Below are 27,982 nucleotides of genomic sequence, written 5' to 3'. Positions count from 1 at the left end.
GTTGACTATCCTAGAGTTTGGTTTTACTTTTCCTAGTAAGTTACTCTTCGCTGATCTCAGTTGTCGATTACGCTGATAAGGGCTGAGTAGAGACTTTAGATATTGAGGTGCGTCAGAATGATTGTGACTAATGTAAGTGGTTGCATATTTTTTTAATTTTAAAATTTTGAACTGTTTTCTATCCTTAATGGGAGTCAATAAGCGTATTCTTTCAGTACTGAGTGTTTAAAATGTGATAAATCTTTTTGACTCTCTCTATCAGTTCATGGCCGTACCGTGTTGCCGCTGAATCCTTCACCGTCTTGATTTTTGCATCAGTGAATTGTTTATAATGAAACAGTAGGCCCAATGATTCATTAACCACTTCACGGGTATATCCTTTCATTATGTCCTTCACTTCATGTATTTCAACATTATGCACTCTCATGGGGTTAACAATGAATTTGGCACGAAGGTTGTATTTCCATATCACCGTCTGACGCTGCCGTTTAAGAAGCATGTAGAGGCCGAATATTTTGGCTATTTGAATATCAGCACTTCTCATGCCATCAATGACGTCTGGACCGAGTTTATGCAGGAATGAATTCCGGAAGATGAATGCTCCTGCTCTTGAGTTGCGTTCAAGGAGGCTGTCCAAGAGTTGCTGCCATGTTCGGTGTTTGTATGGCAAGAGGATCTCATCAAGATCCTTGAACACGATGTAATCAGACGTATGCATGTTCCTGTAGAAACAGTCTCGAACGGAGGCGATCTGCCCATGATAATGTACATCAACATTTGGTATAAACCACGGAACTACTTTCACCACTCCGGCATCTCTGTACATGCGCAGAACAGCATCCACTTCCGGTGTAGCAGACGTGTAATAGATGGTAAAGTCACTTGCGCCTAGCATCTGGTCAAATTCAAGAGTCTGGACGACTTCTGTCGTGTGGCTGAAATTTGAATGAATCGGTGGTATGCAGACTGTGAATTTTGATTTAAAACTTCTTGTTGGTGGATAGTTGATCTTCAAGTAGTTGTTTGGGTTCCCTGCCGCGGAAAGCCCAATAAAATGTGGATAGCTTCCTTTCTTTAAAGGACAGGTTATTTCAAGGGTGTTGAATCTGGAATAAAAATGGGCGACATTAGTTAGATAAGAGTGACATATGATTCCGACTGCTTCCTCAACATTTCCGTACATTTCTATATATTTTTATAATTTAATACAGCTTTTGGACTTGCGCGTTTGGAAAAGGGGTCAGTTGTTTGATGGGCTTTTAGGAGTTGGAAGGTAACATTACAACGTATGGTATTGATTTACATTTACATATATTTACACCACGATGTTTTCGGGCTATTGCTTGCCCCTTCAGCAGTAACCCAGAAGCGTCGTGTTGTGAATATTAAAGAAGTTGTAAATCCATATGGTGATTTTAGTGGTCTCTCGTCGGGGTTGTTAACATTATCACAACCGAGATTTTCATTATATACATAAACTTGTCATGTTAAATTAAAGTGTAAATATATTGTTCATATAGGTGAAGTTGAAGGTCCTGTTTCGATGCATCATTTGGGTACAGCATGTGAAGCCAGTTGCTCAATTACAGCTCAAACGACAGCCTCTCTGGCCAGATCACTGTTCCTGTTTCGTCTGGATTACTTAACATCCGACTCGTGGACATATCTGGATATCAGCTGAACAGACTGCAGATGATACAGAACAGAACAGAACAGAACAGAACAGAACAGAACAGAACAGAACTTCTCTGCGTTGCCTCCGTGAAAGGATTGACTTTAAGATCTTATCTTTAGTCTACCAGTCTCATCACAACACTGCCCCTGCCTATCTTCAGTTGATGTTTGTCCCTCTAGAAATCTCCGATCAACTGCTCTTTACTGTATCAGAATATAAACTGAAATAAATTTATTTCGCAGCTCGATCCTTCTGTCATTCAGGCGCTTCATCGTAGAACTCTGTCCCTCAAGAGTGCACCTACGCTATCTGTCTTTAAATCTGGATTAAAAACATATGACTTCCGACGCTACTAATTGCTGCCATTACTGTTGCACGTCTTTTGTAAATATGCATATTCTGTTATGAGCTCTGAGCATGCCCTCAGTGATGTGGAACAGACAGACGCTTTATAAATGTCCCTCTTGTCCCTATTATTATGTTGATATTACAAATATATGTCTACATTGACTAGTCGGTTGTGGCCACAAGGCGAATTATACAGGAGCGTGTGTTAGAAATATATAGCGTGAAATGAATGTTAATATTATATAACCCATTCAGTGGTTGTCAGGTCATGCTGCAATATGTTTGTATTCTTCCGGGATACGTGCTTTGTCCTATTCCATTCGTTGTTACTGCATAGTGTGCACCAATCGGCCAAGCGTTGAGGCTATATGAAAAGACCTTTCATAGTAAAATATTCAACAAATGGTTATCTGAGTAAACTAATTCTGAATATTTGTGTTGATGTGAATACATGACGATAATTACCAGAGATGCCATACGGTCGTCTAGTGGTGGAAATTGGATTTTGGGCCAGCAGTTGTTACGTTAATCAGTCAAAGCAGAACTATTTTGAATAAATTCATTCCGAGCGAAATACAACCTGGCACGTTTGTCAACAACCTTACAGTGACTAGAACAAACGGTTAGGATGACATACTAGTAAGTGGCTATAAAACAGGTTATGATGACATAAGTGACAATAATAAAAGGTTATGATGACATAAATGGCGATAATCAAAGGTTATGATGACATAAGTGACTACAATAAAAGGTTATGATGACATTAGTGACTACAATACAATGTTATGATGACACAAGTGACTATAGTAAAAGGTTATGATGACACAAGTGACTATAATAAAATGTTATGATGACATTAGTGACTACAATAAAAGGTTATGATGACACAAGTGACTATAATAAAAGGTTATGATGACACAAGTGACTATAATAAAATGTTATGATGACACAAGTGACTATAATAAAAGGTTATGATAGTATTTAACTTTTCATTACGGCAGCTCCTAACTCCCACGCATCAATAGTTCTTGGATGACGTTCAGTTCAAGTGTAGTGGTCGCAACGCTTGGCCGATTGGTGCACACAATACAGTAACAACGAATAGAAAAGGACAAAGCACATATCCCTGAAGAATACAAACATATTGCAGCATGACCTGAATGGGTTATATAGAAATAACTTTCATTTCACGTTATATACACGCTCCTCTATAATGGATCTAGCTTGTTGTCACAGTCGACTATTGACTTACGGTTGCGACAACGGGGTTGCCAGTCGGGCAAGCAGTTTATTCAAGGAGTAAGAGAAGTATGAAGCAAGGCCGACTGGGTTTGTTTGTTAACTAATCCCACATGGCCAGGTACGGGTGTGTTGGGGGTGATGGAGGAGATGACCAAGACACAAGTGGACTATCATTTGTATTGTATGTTAAGCACACAAAACTTGACAAATTTATCAGTCACACCTAATACATGGCATACACAGCTGTACAGTGTAACTGATGGTTCATACACAACTGACTTTGAAGTCCAACAAGATGAGAAACAGTATCTCCATACTCCATCGTGGTGTTCCTTCCTGCTTGAAGATGGTCCATTGTCGCTATAGTCAGTGATGGCACAATATAGCACAACCACTATCATTACCACCATCAGCACCAGCACTACTACTACTACTACTACTACTACTACTACTACTGCTACTACTACTACTGCTACAATGGCGGCGGGGTAGCCTAGTGGTTAAAGCGTTCGCTCGTCAAAGACCCAAAGACCCGGTTCGATTCCACAAATGGGCACAATGTGTGAAGGCAATATTTGGTGTCCCACGCCGTGATGTTTTTTTAATATTGCTGAAAACGGTGTAAATACATACAACCACACCTCCTTCACCACCACCACCAAAACTCCTCTTCCTCCTCCTCCTCCTCCTCCCCCTCCTCATCCTCCTCCTACTACTACTACTACTATTACGACGACGACGATCACCACCACCATCAAGAACAGATGATGATGATGATGATTATACTTACGCCATTCCATGATGATCCCTCATTTGATGTATTGTACCTGCCACATGTTCCTCCCCAGCCTCCACCTTGTCCGTGACGTCATCAAGGAAGTAGTAGGAACACACCACCCTGCCACTGCTCAAGGTTGGACCTACGCTGACGATTCTCACCAGGTTGTCACGGCCAGTGTAATACGCGCTGAAGACGAACAGATCCGCCCAACCGCTGACCGATGTCCATTTGTGATTCACGACCGGTCCAAAGGGCACCAGATCTACCGTCATCCAAACATATACACTACAGCTCACGGCGCATAAAAGAATGAATAATGTTTTCTTCTTGAATATGTTCTTCATCTGGGCCAATCGTCTCCTCTGCGGTCTAAAACAAATCATGACTTTGTAAACTCGTAAACTGGAACTTACGACCGTGTAGGTTTTCACCAACAGGAACCAATCTGCATAAGGGTCAATATGTATTCATCCCAGAAGTATCACAGGTTAGTACGAACATGGCTATTGGCGTTCTCCAATTTCGAAATTCATTTGAACTTTGCTTATGCCATAATGAATTCTAGTCAAACGTTATGACAGTGAATGAATCCATCCAGGTAAACCCAGGTATCTCCATATCCCAATCCTGGGGGCCCGACAATGTTGTCCTTTTCCATCAAAGCCTAACAGTATGCAGGAAGATCGACCTCGAACACAACCCGGGCCTTCGCTTGGTTCAACGGTACAACAGCTTATAGCGAGACTACAGATTTGCATAGCTCACTGTCGCGGGCCGCCGCACACCCGAGTCAGCTCATGAATGAATAGTGTTGGCTGGTACCTCATGGTGACACATTGTCTGTGTGTGCAATATGTACAGACACAAACAAAAGGCGATCCCCTATTCCGGGTGCAAATATTGTCGTACTGGAGAAGGGGTGAGAGGGTGTTACCTAAAATGTATTCAGGCGCGTGAGACCGATAGGTGGGTGAGCTTTATATTTAGATAGTTTTGAGGACAACCTTTTCAGCAACAATCGTGTGAAGCCGGGGCTTTGTTAACATTGGTAGCTATGCGTTTGATATTCCTTCCTATAGGGAGGCAAATAATGTGTTGGAGAAGGGTGGAGAGGGTGTTCCTATAATGTATACCTTCCGTTAGGGGTGCAAATATTGCCGACTGTTTTCCGCATTTTCTACCATTGTTTTATTTGCGATCTGTGCAACGCGTAGACAAGCACAAGTAAAACATGCGAATATATTAAACAAATAGATAATATGTTATGTAGTTTTATCCTCAAGGAATGTGTTTGCTTGAAGCCATCATCTTGACCAATGTGATTATTGTAAAAAACACGTGACATGTCTGTTTGCATTTGAGGCCATCATTTCAGTAGGATTCTGATCTTACTCATTTGGGAAGATCGATATATCACAGGACACAGAAATTGTTTTGTTACTTAAACACTGTACAGAACAACATTTCTAATTTAGATTTCCGTCATATGCCGATCTCAGAAAGCAGTTCAGTTGAAAATATAATATCCGTTATCCTAGTTTACACAGATATTTCGTTTAAGTTAGGTAAAAATGGAAAAAGTGACAGTGTATACATGCTATTTACCTCCTTTTCCACACTTTTGCTGTATATTGTTTATGTTAACCACGATAATTATTACAGTTTTAATCATACCTTGTCAGTGGCCTGGTCAGGGACTAGCACCCTATTTAAGAAATACAGTTCGTTCTACCACCATGTATAGTGTAATAAAGCACACTTTCGCCCTCAGCTATTATAGTTAAAGCACGAGTTCGATTACGAGGGGGCAGACTGGAATGGCGCAGTGACGTCAACACTTTGTGACGTAATGCAAAAAGTGCACATTATCGTCTGATAAAGTATTGTCGACGTCTTTCACCGAAGCATCTTAGAATGCACATTAATTAGAAATAATTATTCTTTAGGTTTTCACTTAACAATATTGGTTTTCATTTTAACCGAGAATAATTTAAACATCAACCATAACTTCAGTTTTGCAGACATTAATTGAACATAGAATTGAGCTGTTCGAGTTGTTACATACTAGCAATGTTTTTTTTCTGTAAATCTGTGCCATAAATGAAGTGCAAAAATAAATCCACTGGGCGTTTCTAGGACTTCAGTCCTCTCCTATAACGGAGCACACGCGATACACGTGGTCTCACCTTAGGCAAATACGTTTGGTCAACCTGATGCAGGCTCGAACCCGGCGTCGAACTGATTAGGTGACGTCTTGGTTAGGGATCCGACGCCATTCCTTCAGCAGAACAGCTGCGTTCCTAGCCAGTGACTGATTTTGGCGGTTCCGAAAACGACGTCCCGGTTATTCTCAATGGTGCTCGATTAAGGACAGATCTTGAAGAGCTGGAACTTGTTTTCGCCACCAAAGTTCACTCCTCACCACTTTCGCTGCTGCCAGAGTGGCACAGCCTTGGTTCATCTCAATCTGACACGTCGGTGTTGACGCGTCAACGTCATGCCCTTGAAAGGTCGATCGGCACAGAGAACATGAATGCGGAGCCGTCTGGTCACACTCTGTCTGCTGACTGGATGTCCAGTATTGTTGGCGCATGATGACGTCACAGTGACGTATCGGTTCCTCAAGCGCAACACCCGTAAATACCAGTCTTCATGTTGTTTAAAGACCTTCAGTTTGTCACTCTTTGGCCTGTCTGCAGCACTGCCAGTTTGTCGTAGACGTGTAACAGGTCTTCCGCAGGTGGTTTTGCAGCATCCCATGTTCTTAACCACATGCTCTTGTGTCTGTTCCATCTGTAAGATACCGACTGCTCTCCTCCTCTGCTCTGGTGTTAAACGAGGCATGTTCCTGGTTGTCAACCGGCGAAATGATGTAAGAAAATAACTTTATGCACAGTTTCCGTTTTATTCGTGTAAATTCGTTTATTTTTTATAAAATACGAAATGCAAGTGTAAAATATTCTCTGGGAATAGACATATCATGTTCGAGAAAATTTACTGTCTTTTTTATTTTGACATTTATTTTGGCCGCTGGTTTATTATGCCATCGAGCCCAAATTACACATCAATGCTCGACCACGCTCATTGGGTTAGTTACAGAACGCCGCCATGTAGATGGAATATTGCTGCGGGCGACGTTAAAGAACAAAGAACGAAAGGAAAGAAACAAACAAAATGTGCAATAAGTATGTGGCCACGCTGTATTGTGAGTGAACATAAGTGACATTCTCAAGACACTGGAAATGTTTCTGTATTTTTATCATTATGTAAGCAGAGGTTAGTTGATTGATCAAAACTAAATATTAGTAGCATTATCATGGATTCGTTCAGTCGCGTGCATTCCTGTTGATAATCACATTTTAGAATTAGTGCAAGAGACATCTATGTTTGTTAAGATTAACTGCTTTACCAATACAATGTAATATCAGGTGGAAAGAAGCTTTGAACTCTGATATATTTTGTAAGGTTTGTAATGGTACATGGTGATGAAGTACACTTCCTGCTTGAATGTGATAGACCCGTGAAGGTCCGGGGTAGAATAGGCCTTCAGCAACCCATGCTTGCCATAAAAGGCAACTATACTTGTCGTAAGAGGCGACTAACAGGATCGGGTGGTCAGGCTTGCTGACTTGGTTGGCACATGTCATCGGTTCCCAATTGCGGAGATCGATACTCATGCTGTTGATCAATGAATTGTCTGGTCCAGACTCGATTATTTACAGATCGCCCCCACAGCTGGAATATTGTTGAGAGCGGCGTATAACTAAACTCACTCACTCACTCACTTTAATGTGATAAATATGCATCAAAAGGGAAAGTGAACTTACCTCTATCGAATAATTTAATGATTTAATTTTTAGCTTGTATATGAATAAAGTTAAAATAAACTTCCAACGACAAGCTACTTTTATTAAATTGTGTTAGATTTATCAAATTATCTTCAAAATGTCGGTCTTCTGTAAACTGACAACACAATGTCTGCCTATTGCCACAAGCAAAATATTTGTATTGTTTTTTGTACATGGGCCGATGGCCTACAAACTGAAATAATCTTCTTCGAGTGCATGGTGACTGACAAGTGGCAGAAAGTTATTTCTTTCTACTTTGCTACCAATGGTATTTACATGGAATATACAAGGAGTGTATCATATATACAAATGATTGTTCGGTCGGTTGGATATGTATTGTTACCTGCCATTGTCGGAACACGGTGACCTTTCTCCCTAAGTCGGGCGACGACGACATGTCTATGTGTCTTGGTCTATCAGCGTACGGAAACCGCCCAGCCTATTGACTGCCAGGCGTTGTCCGTGTGTGAGCAAGTCACAAAACGTTTTTGTCCCTTATATATTTTCACGGAAACGACTGCAATATATATTGCTCGGCGTCTGGCCCAGTTTTCCTTTTGTGATTTCTTCATGAATGATTTTTGGTACCTTCATGCATTCAGTGCATTCAAAGTGAGTTTGTATGACAACTTGAATACCAGCGTTTCTCACTAGATGTTATGTATGGCTGCATGGAAACGTGGACCCGCTTTGGACAAGTGGTTTATGTTGCGCATTATGTTATTTTTCTGTTGTTAGTTGTGATCATGGGACCCAAGACGATTCGGGTTAGAATCTTCAGCAATCTATGGTTATGGTAAGAGGCGGCTAGTGGAATCGGGTGGTCAGGCACACTGACTTGGTTGACACATGTCATCGCATCCCTGTTGCGTAGATCGATGCTCATGCTGTTGATCACTGGATTTTCTGGTCCAGACTCGATTATTTACTGACCGCCACCATGTAGCTGGAATATTGCTGAGTGCGGCGTAAAACTAAACTCACTCACTGTTGTGACCATGGTAATAGACGCGATCATCGTGTCTCGTTCAGGGAGCTGCTCAGTCTTCAAACAGCTGGTGGGGCGGTGGGGTAGCCCAGTGGCTAAAACGTTGACTCGTCACACAGAGGATCGGGGTTCGATTACCCACATGGGTACAGTATATGAAGCTCATTTCTGGTGTCTCCCGCCGTGATATTGCGGGAATATTGCTAACCATACTCACTGCATGACCTCAGCTGGTTTTCGAGTTTAGTTCTTAAACAATACAACAGTCGCTATTAGCGTCAATGTGGTATAACACCTTGGGCCAGAATATGTTCTCTCGTGAGGGAGTGATTGAGTTTTATGCCGTTTGAGCGATATTCTAGCAATATCACGGCGGGTGACACCAGAAATGTCCTTCACACATTCTACCCATGAGGGGAATCCCTTTAATACGCTTTAACCACAAGGCTACTCATTGTCGGATGCCTAAATCTGCGACATTCAATGGCTCCAGTATGCTACAAAAATCTCAGTCGACTGTGTTTTATGTTGTTAACCTATAACATGCGCATAATAAAATCACAATATCCCACGCAGGGCAATATAAAGGATATTTGTGGTGCCTTTGTAAACATTGTGTGGTTACTTTCTTTTGTACGTCAGCCAATATGACGAGGGTCTGTAAACATTCAGCAATATTCAAGATGTGCGTTTGCAGTAATAACAGTGGCTTACTATAATAACAGTGGCTTGTCTCGAATAATAGTGGCTTTTTTCTAATAACAGTGGCTATCTCTAATAACAGTGGCTTGACGCAAATAACAGTGGCTTGTCTCTAATAACAGTGGCTTGACTCGAATAACAGTGGCTTGTCTCTAATAACAGTGACTATCTCTAGTAACAGTGGCTTGACTCAAAAAACAGTGGCTTGTCTCTAATAACAGTGGCTTGTCTCTAATAACAGGGGCTTGTCTCTGATAAGAGTGGCTTGACTCGAATGACAGTGGCTTGACTCGAATAACAGTGGCTTGTGCCTAATAACATTGACTTGTCTCTAATAACAGTGGCTTTTCTCTAATGACACTGGCTTGACTCTAATAACAGTGACTTGTCTCTAATGACAGTGGCTTGTCTCTAATGACACTGGCTTGTCTCGAATAACAGTGGCTTGTCTCTAATACGTGTGGCTTGTCTCTAATACATGTGGCTTGTCTCTAATAACTGTGGCTTGTCTCTAATAACAGTAGCTTTTCTCTAATGACACTGGCTTGACTCTAATAACAGTGACTTGTCTCTAATAACAGTGGCTTGTCTCTAATGACACTGGCTTGTCTCGAATAACAGTGGCTTGTCTCTAATACGTGTGGCTTGTCTCTAATACATGTGGCTTGTCTCTAATAACTGTGGCTTGTCCCTAATGACACTGGCTTGTCTCGAATAATAGTGGCTTGTCTCTAATACGTGTGGCTTGTCTCTAATACGTGTGGCTTGTCTCTAATAACAATGGCTTTTCTCTAATAACAGTGGTTTGTCTCTAATGACACTGGCTTGTCTCGAATAACAGTGGCTTGTCTCTAATACGTGTGGCTTGTCTCTAATACATGTGGCTTGTCTCTAATAACTGTGGCTTGTCTCTAATAACAGTAGCTTTTCTCTAATGACACTGGCTTGACTCTAATAACAGTGACTTGTCTCTAATAACAGTGGCTTGTCTCTAATGACACTGGCTTGTCTCGAATAACAGTGGCTTGTCTCTAATACGTGTGGCTTGTCTCTAATTACATGTGGCTTGTCTCTAATAACTGTGGCTTGTCCCTAATGACACTGGCTTGTCTCGAATAATAGTGGCTTGTCTCTAATACGTGTGGCTTGTCTCTAATACGTGTGGCTTGTCTCTAATAACAATGGCTTTTCTCTAATAACAGTGGTTTGTCTCTAATGACACTGGCTTGTCTGTAATAACAGTGGCTTGTCTCTTATACGTGTGGTTTGTCTCTAATACGTGTGGCTTGTCTCTAATAACAGTGGCTTTTCTCTAATAACAGTGGCTTGTCTCTAATGACACTGGCTTGTCTCTAATAACAGTGGCTTTTCTCTAATACGTGTGGCTTGTCTCTAATAACAGGGGCTTGTCTCTAATGACACTGGCTTGTCTCTAATAACAGTGGCTTGTCTCCAATACGTGTGGCTTGTCTCTAATACGTGTGGCTTGTCTCTAATACGTGTGGCTTTTCTCTAATACCCCCTTTTGGATCCGTCCATGTACTTTGTACACTTATGCTGTCCTTTGTTGGTATTGTGGAGGATAACGTTTCGTTTGTGATGTCAACCTACTTCCCTTAAGTTAAAGGACCATGAAACTGCACGAAACTGCGACGATGCAGTGGCGTATAGACATTTCAGCGCATGCGTGTAGTAGTTCACTTACTGGCCTCAAAACTCTCCCCTTAGATGATCCCCATGACTTAGAATGTAGTGAATGGTTTTAATCGGTTATTCAGTCAATGTTAATTTGTGACAGCTGTATTGAATAATTAGACTTCATGTGAATCATTTCAATTCACAATTTGTACATGGTATGTGCATGCTTGTGGTCGAAATGTCTGGTGAGTGACTGCGATGTCAAGATAGTGGGTACAGAGCGGCATTTTGTGATTTAAAATGACAAGGGACTGGGAGGCCGGTATGCAACTTGGTTACGGCCTACAATTAATTATGGTGGGATGTCACGTCACAGTAGAAAGCAATGAAAATAACTATTGTATCCATTGAGGTACTGACGTTCGTTGATTGGAACAAGTCAAAATATTCATAATAGAACAGTATCGTTTCCTGTTTACTGGGTTCCGTCCTGTTGCGCAACTCAGGGCGATTCCAGAATTATAAGACTTATTCATTAAACTGGATACATATGATATGATACGTATAATGATTATATTATTATATATTGCAACACTAAGCTCCTTCTAATCCTTGCAAACACGTCGTACAACGTGCTCTGAAAATGTGACGGTCTGGTTTTGGTACGAACTTGATATTGTATCACATTGTGTGTTACAGAACTACACTGAATAAGCGCAAAATTCTTCCTTTCAGTTTACTCTAACTTCTGCAGCACTTTCACCAAGGTGAAAATGTGAGGGTGAGCTCTCTGCTTTCTCCTGTTGAGGTGGGAATGCCAATTCTCGAGATGGTTGCTCGTCCTCGTGTCTCGGGTCTCGAGGTGGTTCCATAATCCGACCCGGAACTTGACATTGTCATCCACCCAGGTGCTGGTGACGTGGCCATGGAAGGCGTCCTTCTGTGCAATGGCAGGGGCGTCATTCATGATCTCGGTCCAGGTGTCTTGAACCATGGCCGCTGGAAGGAGGGGAAGTGCTGCTGTTCTTCGCACCCAACTATTGACTTTAGGATCCTGCTGGTAGGCTTCACGTACTGAAGACGAGAGTCTCTACCTTCCTCCAGAAAGCCCGAGTGTAGTGGAAGTAGCAGCCACGGATGTCACAGTTGGGGACCAACAGCGTTGATGGCGGCAATTACAGAATCAGCCTGGATGACATCAGGCTGAAGGAGGGATCGTGTTGTCTGTTGTACATTGTGGCTCAGGAGACGTAGCTGACGTTCGTAGGTGCGGCGTTGGCGGTTTGGCAGCAGACAGAAGACAGAAGCAGATGATCTTGTCGGCCTCTCCGTCGTCTATGCAAAGAAAGGGCAGTCCATCAGAAGTTTCCTTGAAGCAGTCTGGTAGATCCACCTGGCCGAACATCTTGAGAAGTGGCGGCATCATCTTTCGTCTCTGCTTGAGTCCACTCTTCACTGAATAGAAGTGCTTGCCTGTCTCTGCTTCATTTCGGTCCAATCTTGAAATCTCCTCGTCGTACATGGTCGGTACTGGCGTCGCCGCAGAGCACCCGTCGCCGCAGAGCAATGGCAATCTTCAGAGCTGCTTGATCTTCCTGTGGCTGGTTTTGTGGGGACTGACTTCGAACAAACTGTCCGACTGTGATGCACTTACCAAGGCAGCCTCAATGAACACACTTCCAGTGTACGCAGGTCTGTCGTCTGTCGTTGAGTCTGTATCTGTAGCCATCTAGTAGTATCTGCCGTCCACCTTTCTGTGATGTACTCGACTTTCTTTGGGAAGCCATGTTTAGCACCGAAGAATTTGGTTACAAGCATTTTAAAGCAATACATTGTCTTTCTCTCTAAGAAAACCACTCCCAATAAATTAAACATTTCCTTCTCACTTTGTTTTATCCCTCAATATGTGTTTCTATCCTCCAACCCTATGAGATCAAGCATAGGGGCTGCTAATTGTTCTTTGCCCTCTGCTCCCCTAATCCAATTGTACGCATTAGTGCACACTAACCGGTACAGTCCACTTGAGTGCAGGTAAGCGTATCGCTGTCACAACAAACTTTGTAGCTATTATTCATTGTAGCTATTTGTCCATGTAGGCATTAGTGCACACTAACCGGTACAGTCCACATGTGTGCAGGTAAGCGTATAGCTGTCACAACAAACTTTGTAGCTATTATTCCCTGTAGCTGTTCTACCCTGTAGGCATTTGTAGATCAAACCACGAACAGAGCGATACCTAACATACAAACATACAAATGAATGAACACGTTATATAATACAGTGGATATGAAGTTTGTCCATTATGTTTTCGATAGCTTAGATTTTATGAGCGCGTCTTTTGAGAGTAAAGAAGCGCCATTACAATCATACACTTGAGTTTCTCAAGAATTTCTCTAAAAGGCAAACAATCTGTTAAAACAACACTTCATTCGGTCTCTGCTTGTCTTTGAAGACCTACCCGCTCAAGAGGCCACTAACGGGATCGGGTGGTCAGGCTCGCTGACTTGGTTGACACGTGTCATCTGCTCCCGATTGCGCAGATCGATGCTCATACTGTTGACCACTGGATTGTCTAGTCCAGACTCGATTATTTACAGTATTGATGAGAGCGGCGTAAAACTAAATTCACTCACTCATTTTGAAGACCTGTCACATTAAAGGGTTGGTTTTTTTTCTGAGAAACATTATCGCAACAGAATGAGGCATTTGATTCGTATAAAACAACGTTACAGATAAAGCAGCGTGGCACAATGGGGACCCAAGTCATCAGACATTGCAATATCCATAGATTGTAACCGGTAATTGGACATTAAGGTAGCCCAGTGATTGAAGTGTCCTCATGACCCAGGATCGATTCCCCACATGGTACAATGAACGAAGCCCATGTCTGGTATCTCCATGGTTACACTGTTGTAATAAAGCGCCGTAAAACCATACTCATTCACTACCACCGGTACTCGTCCATATGCCATCTACAAAGCGGCGGTGTGTAAACCAGAACATCTAGTGATCAACTTCTCTAGCATCCAATCGTCACGAAGAAAAGACGGGTTCGATTCCCTACATGGGTACAATGTGTGAAGCCCATTTCCCCCTGTCGCGATATTGATGGACTATTGTCTAAACGCCACACTCAGACCTTCAACGTGTCATCGTGCAAGTGCATCCATCACAACACTTGTTGACAAGCCATTACGGATTGTGAGACGGCACCTGAACGTGTCACTGGCATACATGGCGCTGAGTTGACGTTCCTGTTCCTCACCCGTTGGGGTGGACAGGGTTGGGATGTAAGTAAAATATTGCTTAAAGCGACAACGCCATAACTGTTCTGGTGCCCACCACAGTGATATTGCTGGAATATCGCTAAAAGCAGCGTAAAACCAAACTCACTCACTCCACGCCATAATTGCAGCTCTGATGCTCTGGTCTATTTTCGGAAACAATAACACGAAAGCAAGGTGCTGAATCCAACGATTTTAATACGAATATCATACACTTTCAACAATTTTACCATAAACACATCACACATATTTGACACATAAAAAAACAAGGACCACAGAGAGTTCTACCGGGAACACATCGAGATAAACATAGTTCGAGGGAATAGGGAGTGCATTTATATGTCACCGGTTGAGCAGAATGTCCTTCACATCCTAGGCGAATGGATGTACAGTGACGCAATGTGAAAAATCAGAAATATATCATTTGACACGCTACCCATTTGAAATAAAGGATCAATCCTTCATGCCATGACAGAAATATGAAGGAATCGTTTGGTCTTCGACTTGTTTTGAGTTGTACATCACCTCGTAGGTCACTGTTTGAAACAATAAATTACATCGAATTATAATATGTTTCGAAATATATTTTACAATACAAATAAAAAAATATTACAAGAAAAGATAGCAGCTATTCAATGAATATATACTATTATGCTGACCTTGCAAAATCTGGGTTCCGATCAACTACAGAGTTACGACAGGTGGTTGCAAAGTCATGAACGCTTGGTGCATCGGGACACAGTTGTGCGAGTCTCCGTCATGTGCATTCAAGGTCATCTCGGAATGTCTTAAAAGTTGGGGCAACGTGACCTTAGATGACATTAAATCACAGAAGCGGTTACGTTGATGTATATACAGGTCTTCATTGTTGGCAAGTTGGGTCTCCTGTCTAAGGTGACACTCTGTTAACGCTCATTCTCCATACCAGGTTCCCATCGATTTCATCCATGCCCATCCAGTCAAACCAGCTGGTAAAGCGGGCCCATGTCCCGTAAAAGTAGGGGTTTGGCTTGTCGAGGTCGGACTCTTTGAAGAACAGCGTTAGCATATCTACCGACCAGATTTCACGACCATTGCCCTGAAGGTGTGTCGTGTGGGATGTCTTGGCCTGCACTGACACTTTCTCAAGATGAGGCACCGATATCGAGAAGACATCGTCTTCCTTAAAGATTTCTTCTCTCTCGCCTGTAAACTTTGGCACGCTGACGGTGGCATTGGTAAAGGGGTTCTGGAAATATTGCAGTTCCTTCAGCGTTATTGGATCACGGAAGACCCCCGATACTTTGACATTGAGGAAAATGTCTGGGAGTCCAAAGTTATACGCCGATGCTTTGAACGTACCTGTGAGTTTAAAGAGTTCAATGGACTGTCTACCCGTAATTTCGCTGTAAATACTCCCGTTAAAGAATACGTTGGTGCAGTCTTTCGTGAACAGGGGTTCAACTCTTGGGTCAAGACTGTTGGCCTTTGGGGTGACGTGTTTTGTAATATTGACGGTTGGTAGAATTATGTCTGGCAGACCTTCTTTTCTCCGGCTGTCTATGACCTCTTTGATAACTTGCCATGTTGTCTCCGGAATTGGATTAAATACATCTGGGGGTTCAAAAAACTGGGGAAAGTTAGACTCTACGAACTCGTAAAGGTCTTCGGATAGATCTTTGAGGCCATTGAGGCACTTCCAGTTGCTTGACTGGTAATACAGATGACCCGGGGTGTCCCCCATCTGCATCCAAGGGAGGTACTGGGCACGTCGAAACCAAGACCCCGTCATGTTGAGGGAGGAGATGTTGGTTGTCGTCAAGACGTCGTAGTCGGAGTAGTACTGGAACAGTTCATCCGCTTGATAGATTGGACCAGCTGAGAATTCTTTATAATGAACAGGATCCAGTTGGTTCGGGTATTGTAAGAAGATGTCACTAGTAAACCCAAACTCCTGTTCTGGGAATCGAACCGTTGGGACTACCTCCACCCCGTACGTGAAGTTCATGTCGACAGGGTCGTTATGAACGTGGAAAATCTCGTTGCTTTGCTGGGAATACACGTTGTGCCAAATGTAGATTATCTCCCCTGTTACAATGTCTCGGTATACGAAGACTTCTCGCGTGAGCGAGAGGTAGCCGTTTCCGGTGTAGACCTTCCGGCCGACGTTGAACCCTTCAAAATAGAAGAGTTTTCTCAGCTTCTGCGAAGGTTGACGGCCATATACTGTTCCGTTACCGTAAAGTACGCCAACATCCACCGAGTCAGACGATCCGATTACTCGGATAAGGCTGTCTATGTTTGTCTTTGGGTCGTTGATGTCAAACGCTGTTGTTACTATGAGTACGACTAGGATTAGAGCAGGAAGTGACGTCGCCCATTTCAGGACAGCCATGTTGTCTGAAACAAAACAACAGAGGACTTTGGTTCGACATTTATAACAGATACTATATGTTGATCTGTTTTACTGGGTTTCGATCCGAAGGTAACACAACACACATTTTCTGGTGTCACAACACAGCATTTCGAACGAACGCTTTAACCACTTGGCTACCTCATAGCCCGATCTCATTAGTGAAACCACTGACTTGGACACAGTGATAAAGCTAGGATCATGTTCAGACCAAACCTGTGAATCCACGAGTAGTGAATAATGGCGCGAGGATACGACATTTATTTACGATATTATTTATTTATTTCTTCACCGAAATCCACATTACGCTGCGTCTACTTGCCATGTTAGGGACCGTCCGTAATTTATGACTAGGGGTGATGATGATATTTATGGAAGAGCGTGTATAATGTGATTTACCCCCATCCCCATCTCACTCTCTCTCACACTCACGCCTAAAATTAATCTCCAAAGTAAGTGACACCCGACAATCCCGCCTCCCTTCCCATATATTTCAAGCTTAATTTATATATATCTTGATGTACAAATTATGATAGGTCCCTTACTTATCAACGTTGATGTATCGATGACCTATTCTGTTATTCACCCACATCAAAACTGCACAAATGCTTTCAACGACACACACATGCAAACACATGCAAACAAATGCACGCACGCACACACACACACACATGCACATATAAGCACATACACACATACCTCTTTCCCAACGTATGTCTGTCTAGTGACCTGTCAGTAGTGACCTCTCACAGTTATTGCACGGAATCGAGGTCATTCCCTATCAAGTTACGTTCTGTGTAACACTGCTGACCTATATATCGGTTGTACAAATAATCATATACCTGTATAGGGGTCATCTCAATAGTTGGAGACACGGCGTGTCCCGAATAGGGGTCAGATCAGTGAACACAGGTGAAGGTAGATAGCACATAGGAATGATATAGTTCCTTTCAAAAGGTTCAGACCCAGTTATATATATGCTTACGTGGTTACATCAAAGACTGATTTCTCCACTAACTTGAGGGAACCAACTGCAAATCTTATGCAAATAAATCGCACGCGGATCATACATCAAATTGCTGAAAAAGGTGCAAATATCGTGCATGTGAATAGCCAATTTTCACTGATTTTTATCATTTATGAACTCTTTTCAACGTTACGAATTTGTTTTACAATTACAACAGTTCATGACATTGTGTAAACAGTTCCTTTAGGCAGTATGGAATATTTAGCACAGTTGCCTGAAGCAAGTGGCCATATTTATACTAGTGAGTGTAAACATTTGAAAGGAAGTTTCTTGCACTTGCCAGTTGCAGGGCTGCTGGTGTAGACTGGGTTAATAGCATTCGCGCGATCCCATGTGTGAAACCTATTTCTGCTTTCCACTACCTGACACTACTGGAATAGTGCTATTGTAAGAGTGCTGCTCACTCACTACCTCAGCCCGCTACAAGACACATTTCATTTGTTAATTCATCAGTTAATATGGTGAACGGAGGTCATTGGTGATAATGTTTTTCATACCCTCGAAATATTTCAACAGCTTTGTTTTTTCACAATTCGATACCGCTGACTCGAACCTAAAACGTACATTTATAGCATATGGAAACTTTATTTTTTTCATCAGTCGCTCCTGTGGTACCACTTATAATTTATTTACGATTTTAAAAATTCTATCTTAAAAAAATACAATCCGAAGCACCATGTGTGTACTTTCTTTTGTACGTCAGTATATTCACCAAGTGAGTGTGTATTGTTTTATGCAGCTTTTAGCAATATTCTAGCAATATCACGACGGGGTAGAAATGGGCAGCACCCGAATACCCATGTGAGGAATCGAACTCGGGTCTGCGGCGTGACAAGCTAACGCTTTAACCCTTAGGCTACCCCCCACAGTCCCTTATACACCAAGTACCTATGTGAATGCGTTAGTGTGCCATTTAAGTTTGTGGTCAATCACCGCACACTCTAGTTTTTCGTGTGTACCGGTCGTCCTGACGGCTGCTCCGTGTGGTCCGACAGGGCAGCAAGTGCTTAACCTTTCTGTCCAAACAGAAACACTCAATGTATTTACCGACAAGCCAAAGTCAGCACAACTTTGAATATGAGTTTTTCAAAGCATTATTCCGTCACTGTACCAAAGTATAAAACATATCTGGGAGTGTCTTATTAACAGTTAATGACAATCTTTATACTATTTATGGTATAAATTTATATTCACTGCTGGGAAAAAGAAAGTACACTTGAAACTTTAGTAAAATAAATAAATAAATAAATAAATAAATAAATAAATAAATAAATAAATAAATAAATAAATAAATAAATAAATAAATAAATAAATAAATAAATAAATAAATAAAAACTTTATCAAAATGTGTCCTGGCAGGGCTGATAAAATCCAGAACCCATATTACAGCACGGATCAATTTAAGTGGACACAAAAGCCGTCCAACAAATACGAATGTATATATCCCGGTAAACAGTGGTTGGTTAAGCACTGTAGGGCTTCAGTTTCACCGGGAACGGAAGAAGGTATGCTAGCATGGTAAGGATGAAAACCTATCTGGATGTACCGAGACAGAATCGTTGTACGTCGTTATCAGGGAGGACAATACCTGAATGCAGTCATGATCCTCAAACTGGGTTTGGGTTTGGAATGGGTTTGGGTTTAGTCAACTTTTGACGACCATTAATGGCGCAGATCCTTTCCATATGCAATACACATGATGATTTCTGGGCTGCAGTGAGGGTATATGGCATTAAAAAAGTGTTAGAGAAATACTAATACTTTGATGTACAAATATATATTTTTAGCCTTGCTTACAATCATCGTGGTGCTACAATCGTTTTGTGCAAGTGGGCCCTGGTTTACTGGGGAGACGAGGACTTTGCCCCTGTGGTACTTTCCACTGATAACTCGAGATACTGTCCAGGCTTCATCGTGGCCTAGACTACGAGAAAAAAATTCATGATTCTTACATAGCCGAACGTGATCATATGTTGGTAGTACCTGACCACACTTCAGTGTGATAACGTACGACATCTTCGTGACAGGGTCTTTGATATCTCTGTGATCAGGAGACAGATGTCCGCATGTAATGTCCACCCCTGTCACCAGATATTACCCTTTTGGACACATCTGGAGGCAGCTGCATATTGGAAACCAATAACGCTTGTTCTTTCGGCAACCTGACAGGTCTGTGACACAAGATTAAAACAATCTGCCTTCGACAACCAAGACGACGGTAGAAGGCTGCGATAAGGAAAGCATCTCTTGTCTTGAATGGATTGCTTCTGAGTGTTAAGTCGTCCACACCCTTTGGCGGCTGTTATGGCCTTTTACATGCCACCTTTTTTGCAGGGGCAGTGGGGTAGCCTAATGGTTAAAGCGTTCGCTCGTCACGCCGAAGACCCGGGTTCGATTCCCCACCTAGGTACAATGTGTGAAGCCCATTTTCTGGTGTCCCTGATATTGCTGGAATATTGCTAAAAAGCGCCGTAAAACTAAACTCACTCACTCAGGCACCTTTTTTGCATTGCGTGACACAATACATACTTTCGTTCTTGAAACTTGTATTTACACAATACTGTGTTCGGCTACCTCAGTGGGCCTGGAGTATAGCCAAGAGGTTAAAGCGTTCGCTCGTCATGCCAAAGACCAAAAGGGGCGTAAAACTAAACTAAGCTCACCATATCACTCAGGCACGCAATTTGATGGTACACCTTAAAAGGCGATCCTTTGGGAGTATAACATACGCGTATCACAGGTATGAACACAGAATAACAGTGTTTAATTTTCATTTTGTATGCGTTTGTTGGTGATGAACTTTGATCATTTTGTAACTTACTGTCAGAAAATTTGAAACATATTTATAGGGAATGTGGATGTGTGAAAACATTCTGGCTGAAACTGAAAGAATATATCAATGGTAAAACAACAGAAAAAGTTACCTTGACAAAATATATAGGCTTAATTGGCGGAAATAATACTGACCTAATGAACCATATACTTCTTGTTGGTGAATTATACATCCATGTATCAAGTATTAAAACCTTCAAGTTAACACTGAATAATTACATTTTATTGTGTTCATTAAAATTCCGACAATCTGATCGGTTAGCTGGGAACATTTCTTTTGATTTCATTTCCCAATGAATTTAAAAAAGCTAAGCCACGCCCACCAAACCGGACTACTTTCGGATTCATACAGTTTGCACATTGGTTTTTAGTTTCATACCTCAATGCAACGAAAGAAATACACAGTCAATCCTTAAATACATTTCTAAAAATATTAGCTTATATTTTCAAAACTGAAAAATGTATTGCTATTAAGAATAATAAAACATTACAATTTGACCGAAAATGGTCACCACTGTTGCCGTATTTCCAGTATGTATAATATCTACCCATATGAACTTCTGTCTTATTGTGTACTTGTACTGTTGCATTATGTATTTTGTGTATTTGTATCTACTGATTTGAATGAATAATAATAATAATAAAAATGTTCATATGCTTTATGACATTGCAGGGAGTGAGTGAGTGGGTTTAGCAATCCTCCAGCAATATCACGACGGGGGACACCTGAAATGGGCTTCACACATTGTACCCTTGCGGGGATCAAACCCCTTTGCAGAAAACAAGAAATTACTAGTAATTAGTCTATCCACTGTCCTAAACGTGACACGTGTGAACGTTAGAGTAATCAGTAAAACATAGTTACTACCACTGCAGATTAGATTACCAGCAACGCCGGACAAAGTTCTCTGGGGTCAAGTTTCAATTAACCTGTATCCACGTGTCAGTCAGGTAGTCCGATTGTGAGTCAGGCATCTTCGTTTTTTAAATAATTATATTATTTCAGGTAAGTTTTTGGATTTATTTTGTAAATATGTTGATCAATGTAAACCTGAAACGTCCTGAAATTATAGAACAAGAAAGACGGAATGAGGTTAAAAAACGTCTAAAGTGGATGACTAACATTCACCTGATTGGTGGGCGTTGTTAAGTCAATCCTGGTAATAGGTTAATCTTTTACATAAGCATGACAGTGTGTTGTACAATTATATACCAATGACACACTTACAGATAATGGAAATGTAATGAATATACATTACCAAATATCTGTACCTAATTTTAGCGCGAAGAAAATAGTTCTTAGAAGTGAATGTTGCACATTTTTAGATCCTTTTACCAACATTTTTCAGTTTCTATTTAATACTTTCTCACACGGTCTCTCATAATAGTATAAAGTATGGCTAGGTACTTTTACTCTTGTTGAACTCACATCATATGTATATATTGTGTATATTCAGGGAGACTTAGATAAACTGCTGCACATGTCTGTCTACATTTCATGATGTCAGACCTGGAGCTGCTGTGGTGGGATCCTTGTGTTTTTTCAGATCTATGAAACGTCTTTTAGCTCCTCAGAGTAAAGGGGCGATTGGTTAGCCTAATGCCCAAAACGTCCGTTCGTCACGCTGGAGACCCGGGTTCGACACCCCACATGGGTAAAATGTGTGAAGCCCATTACCGGTGTCGTCCGACGTGATATTCTTGGACTATTGCTAAAAGCGGCGCAATACTTAACCCACACACTGACTGACCTCCGTGTAAAAAGATAGCAATGAGCTCTCAGTCCCTTCTTTGACTGAGGTACTGAAAACGTGGATCGTTGAACATGGAAAATGTATGCGATGTTTCATGACGGACCGCAAGAAAACCTTTTCCGCGTATTGTAATTTAAATACGACGTTGATGTTAATAAGAAAACAGACATCTTGAACAATATGCCTGACTGTTATTTGCAATGTTGAAAACCAGTTACATGTACATCGTATTTCCTGTAAGACGGAAGTCCGATCTTTGCATGCAAAAGCTAAAATCTATAAAGATTTAGGCGAATGTTAAGTAGTTCTGGGAGCGGAGTGGAGTGGAGTGGAGTGGAGTGGAGTGGAGTGGAGTGGAGTGAACCGGAGCGGAGTATAGCGGAGTGAAGAGGAGTATAGCGCAGAGGAGCGGAGGAGCGGTGTGAAACGGAGAGGGGAGAGCGAAACGGAGAGAGTGGAGCAGAGTATAGTGGAGAGAGCGGAGCAGGGTATAGTGGAGAGAGCGGAGCAGAGTATAGTGGAGAGAGCGTAGCAGAGTATAGCGGAGAGGGCGGAGCAGAGTATAGCGGAGAGAGCGGAGCAGAGTATAGCGGAGAAAGCAGAGCAGAGTATAGGGGGGAGAGAGCGGAGCAGAGTACAGTGGAGAGAGTGGAGCAGAGTATAGTGGAGAGAGCGGAGCAGAGTATAGTGGAGAGAGTGGAGCAGAGTATAGTGGAGAGAGAGAGTTGTGGAGGTGAGGGACCCGGAGTAGAGTGGAGAGGAGCGGAGTTAAGTGGAAGGTAGAGGAGCTGAGTGAAGCGTGTGTGGATTTACACCGCTTTTTAGCAATATCTCAATAACGTCACTACGGTGGACACCATACATGGGCTTCAGACAACGTACTCCTGAGGGGAATCGAACACTGGTCTTCAGCGTGACGAGGGGACGCTTTAACCATTAAGCTACACTCCCACCCCGCTGAGGTAGCCGAAGACAGTATTGTGTAAATACAAGTTTACCTTAACTAAGAGATCACACACTGCCCCTGTTTGATGCCGTACGTAAAATGAGTCACACTGCATCCTGCTCACTGGTTACACCTGTTATGTGTTGTTTGCGCTTATTCAATGTAGTTCTGTCACGCACAATGAGATTAATATAATATCATTTCAGTACCAGACAGATAAAGCTTTCTAGCGGCAGAGCCTCGTTTTGAGATTTCCACGATTTCCAGATTTCTGTTTGTCAGAGCTCGCTGTACGACTGAGTTCGCTGTACGATGTGCTTGAGGGGATTAGAAGGAGCGTGGTGTTGCAGTATTCAAATACTTGGACGTATCAAATCATACTGATTGATATTTATGTACCCAGTTAAATGAATTAGTCTAAACATTCTGGACTGGTTATCGTACTAAGTTGTGCAATAGGACGGAACCCAGTAAAACAGGAACGAGACTGTTCTGTAATCAGTGTTTTGACTTGCATAGTCTTTTGTCGAATCATTTGGCTGTCTGTGAACAATATGTCGAAAATGTTAATCTTAGAAAGAAATGTACTTTTTTGACGTTGCTATGACAACAAAGCTACAAGTGTACTCATAATCGTGTTATTCCGAGGCACTCTTGTTGCAGTGGAAAAAATATAAGTAGGTGACAATGTTCAGAAAGACATTAAGACAATGCAGGTCCAAACCGGTAACTGGCGCAGTCCCTCCTCGCGATAGATATCTGACGTTTACTGTTAGTCTAACATCATAATGCCTTACCTCGGGAAAAATAAACGTTGAATAAGTGCAATTAAACGTCCCTTGTAATCTTGTATATTTACAAAAATAATACCTAATAACACTAATTCAGTCGCCCCGGGTCGTTTCGAAAATAGATTTCTACTTAAAATAAAACGAAAATGAAACGCTTTTTTGATTAATTCTATTGCCGAAAATTGCCAATCACAATCTCAATTTTTCAAAAATTATACGTGAAATAACACGAAATAGGACAAAACGCACACTTCCTACATAATAACAGTTATCTTGATGATAAGTCCAATACGACGGCACAAAACGGGTTAAATGCATCATCAACGAAGAATGCTTATCTGTAACGGGTATATTTGACTTCATCAGTGGCAGGTCACGCCTGTTTGTCACAGACAGTACCTCGCCAAATATGGTCACATGACCAGTGATGAACACCACAGCTACAACAGCGTGGACTACCTACCTGAGTGTTGTGGTCTCCGACTCACCCCACAATAGCCCACCAGACAATGCACGGTGGTTTAAATACGCTGACTTCCGACCTATAGGCTGTTTCATAATTGTTCTCCACAGGTCTGAGTGCGGCTTATCACTGCCGATATATGATCAGGTTTCGCGGACGCCTGTCAAATATGACCACGCCTCCACGACCCCGTGTCGTCGCGGCGGTAGCTGCCATTTATATGCTATACTACAAGTTACACATTACAACCTGTCGATGACGTATTGTGATAGATTGCATTGGCATTGCGAACTATGTACCAAAACATCACTGCGCTCTAGTATATTTCCTATACTATACTCTAGGCCTCCTGGCCCTGAAATACAATAACCTTCTGTCGGTCTGTCTGTCTGTCTGTCTCTCTCTCTCTCTCTCTCTCTCTCTCTCTCTCTCTGTGTGTGTGTGTGTGTGTGTGTGTCTATAACAGATTACAAAACGAAAACGGGTTGGGAGCATGCATAACGGCGGAATTCGAAACAAATACGGATTGTGATCTGGTTCTTTATACATTTCAAAACAATTAAATAAATGACAGTATCTGAATGTATGTAATAGTAATAAATAGTCCGTTAAAAAGGCGCTCATATCTAGACACACTGCCTGCTCACCGCGCTACTTATATTTCAATACCCCGGGCATTGTCGTACTCTCCGATACTTTTTCAACTCCCCGCGGATCATACAGCCACGCTGCCTGTTGGACGCAATGAACCAAACACTCACATTGTCAGCACATTCTGACTGGTACCCATTTTACAGCAGGGTGAACTGAGACACTGTGGGTCAAAGTATCTTGTCCAAGGATACTAGACAAATGTGCCCACCTCGGGACCGAAACCTAAGTGTCTCAACCGGGAATCGAACCCGGGCCTTCAGCCCGATAGGCTGACGCCTTACCACGGCACTATATACTGTAAATCATGAAATTAATGCGTCATAATGCGAGTGCGGGGGTCCAGCCTGAAATGCGTCGCAAAATTAATGTATTAAGTATATGATTGAGAGGAAGGGGATTAAAGGTTTTGAATCAGTGTTGGATTTGTAAACAATATAAGATGTAGGAGTTAACAGCTATAAGTGGAATAAGTGAGTGAGTTTAGCTTTACTCATCAGTATTTCAGCAATATCAAGGAGGGGGACGCCATTTCTGGGGATCACACATTACACCCATGTGAGAAAAAGACCCGAGTCTTCAACTACTAGGCTACTCCACTTCCCCAGAACAGCGCTGGGAATCAGACAGCAGCACTGGACTGGACCAATGTCTCCTTTTCAAAATTAATCCATATATTATAGATAATCCCTAGATACCATGTATCGCAGTGTAACCCTACTTAGTATACTCACACACTGGTGGTGGTGGTTTAGTGGTTAGAGTGTCCGCCCTGAGAGCGAAAGGTCGCGGGTTCGATCCATGACCGGGTCATACCAAAAGCATTAAATTCTGGTACTTGTTGGTTCCTGCCTGGTTCTCGCCATTAATGGGTAAAACAAGGACTGGTCGGCTCGGAGTCAGGGCCTGGAATTTCGAAGCTCTCTTAGCGCTAAGAGAGTCGTAAGTTTACGTTAAGTGTATGGCACCTACGACTAACTTCTCAGCTCAGCAACAATATTAGCGTTAGGATAGTAGAAAGTGCCATACATTAACATTAACTTACATCTTAGCTCTGAGAGACCTCCGAAAAACCAGGCCCTGGGTATAATGTATCTGATCATGAGGGAGGTAGTCATGCTCATCTTCGGCATGGTATCTCAGAATAGAAACAACTGAAGTCTGGGCCAGTAAAAGTAGCCACACATACACAATGAGAGAGTGAGTGAGTTTAGTTTTACGCCGCGCTCTGCAATATTCCAGCTATATGGCGGCGGTCTGATAATAATAGTAGTACTGGTAGTAATAGTAATAGTAGTACTAATCGTTAATGTCGATTAGTATTATTATGGTACAGTGGAAGCTGTCGAAACCAGCATCTGTCCAATCCGGCAAGTTGTCATCACCGGCCTAAAATCTCAGTCCCATGCAAGACTTGTACATTCACCATCAGCTCTACAATCCGGCACATTGTCTAAACTGGATGATTTACTTAGTCCCAATGAGTGCCGGTATAGACAGCTTCCACTGTAATTAAGAAATACAGTTCGCTCAACCACCATGTATAGAGTAATAAGGCACACTTTCGCCCTGAACTATTATAACGCTAAAGCGCTCGGACGCTAGCCCTGAAGTATTATAACTTTACAGCACTCGGGCGCTAGCAAAGCTACTCCCAAGGATGCCGAGTTCTTTTCAGGCGTACATTTTCATAAGGTTTGAAAAGTGAACGTTGTGCTAAAACTGAGGTCGCGTGGACTTGAATCTGCTAACGGCTATAAAATTGCACAGAAATGTAGAATATTACATTTTCTTCCCGTTGGAGTAAGTATAAGTGCGACTACCTCAGTGGTCTGAGAAATAGATATTGCAATATGTTCCTGTGCGTCAAAAAGCTGTAAGTTTGCCCTCTTTTCATCATGCACCGATTACAGCACTGTGCTACGATTTTTAAAAATTTTGCATCCTGACGGAAAGTGTGGGCGAAGAAAATACAACCTGATGTCTGAACGACATAAATGTGTATGAAATGGATTTATGTGGTAATGCATAAAATACATTAAAAATGATTCGCAATAAATGTCAAAAATGGATTTTCCACTAAGGTGTCAAACGACGTTAGAGAGGTAATACGCGTATAAAAACAGGGGGACGTAACTCCGCAACGCACAACACTAGGACCATTTAACTCAAATCACTTGGAGAAAATGTGTTGCAAACTATTACAATAGAAAGTTCCCCAATGTGAGCATATACCTTTTGGTAGTTTCGCAAATTAAAACAAAAGATGACATTGGACTACATGAGAAAGAAAGTAATAGAGATTTGGATGGCCCTATTCGATATATGTTATTTCCCATTTTCTCCTGTTTGTGCTGTTGCATAGTTTGTGCATTTTGTGACGTCGGAAAAAGACAGCATTGGTTTGCTGATTAGTATATGTGTCACGTAATCTTCACTAATTGTATAAAAGGCCTCGTCTTCCATGTCAGAATTCAACACTCTTTAACCAAAACATAAAATGAATGGTTTTACCATTTAAATAGTGTCCTGAATATATAAACAATTATACGGTTTGACTGCGTATCTTATTTTGAGCAAACGCGCACCTGTGTGGCATAAATTTATCGTAAATGAAAAA

The 27,982-nt window shown here is 41.9% G+C and overlaps 3 protein-coding genes across 3 annotated transcripts in view; all 3 read right to left on the bottom strand.

Annotated features, from left to right (window-relative positions):
* Positions 1-27,982, bottom strand: part of LOC137281465 (mid1-interacting protein 1A-like) — a 313,728-nt gene that overhangs the window by 69,996 nt on the left and 215,750 nt on the right. The gene's annotated exons all lie outside the window — the stretch shown is intronic.
* LOC137281462 (beta-1,4-galactosyltransferase galt-1-like) lies at positions 134-4,776 on the bottom strand. Its single transcript, XM_067812701.1, has 2 exons — positions 4,056-4,776; positions 134-1,106 (listed from the first exon to the last, which is right to left on the bottom strand). The coding sequence occupies exons 1-2, from the start codon at positions 4,427-4,429 to the stop codon at positions 212-214; spliced, it is 1,269 nt and encodes a 422-aa protein (XP_067668802.1). The 5' UTR covers positions 4,430-4,776; the 3' UTR covers positions 134-211.
* On the bottom strand, positions 14,685-24,738 carry LOC137282396 (uncharacterized). The gene is made up of 2 exons (XM_067814143.1): positions 24,712-24,738; positions 14,685-16,885 (listed from the first exon to the last, which is right to left on the bottom strand). The coding sequence occupies exon 2, from the start codon at positions 16,878-16,880 to the stop codon at positions 15,396-15,398; it is 1,485 nt and encodes a 494-aa protein (XP_067670244.1). The 5' UTR covers positions 16,881-16,885; positions 24,712-24,738; the 3' UTR covers positions 14,685-15,395.

The sequence above is a fragment of the Haliotis asinina genome, chromosome 4 (assembly GCF_037392515.1).
Source record: "Haliotis asinina isolate JCU_RB_2024 chromosome 4, JCU_Hal_asi_v2, whole genome shotgun sequence".
NCBI lineage: Eukaryota > Metazoa > Mollusca > Gastropoda > Lepetellida > Haliotidae > Haliotis > Haliotis asinina.
Note: the sequence above shows the minus strand (reverse complement) of the source record. Positions and strands in the feature narration are given on the sequence as shown.

What these genes read in the sequence shown, in the direction of transcription:
- LOC137281462 (XM_067812701.1), bottom strand. Translation starts at nt 4,429, where the DNA reads ATGATTTGTTTTAGACCGCAGAGGAGACGATTGGCCCAGATGAAGAAC. An exon ending in AGGGATCATCATGGAATGGC is followed by an intron (nt 1,107 to 4,055) that starts GTAAGTATAATC and finishes TTTTTATTCCAG; the next exon opens with ATTCAACACCCTTGAAATAA.
- LOC137282396 (XM_067814143.1), bottom strand. Translation starts at nt 16,880, where the DNA reads ATGGCTGTCCTGAAATGGGCGACGTCACTTCCTGCTCTAATCCTAGTC.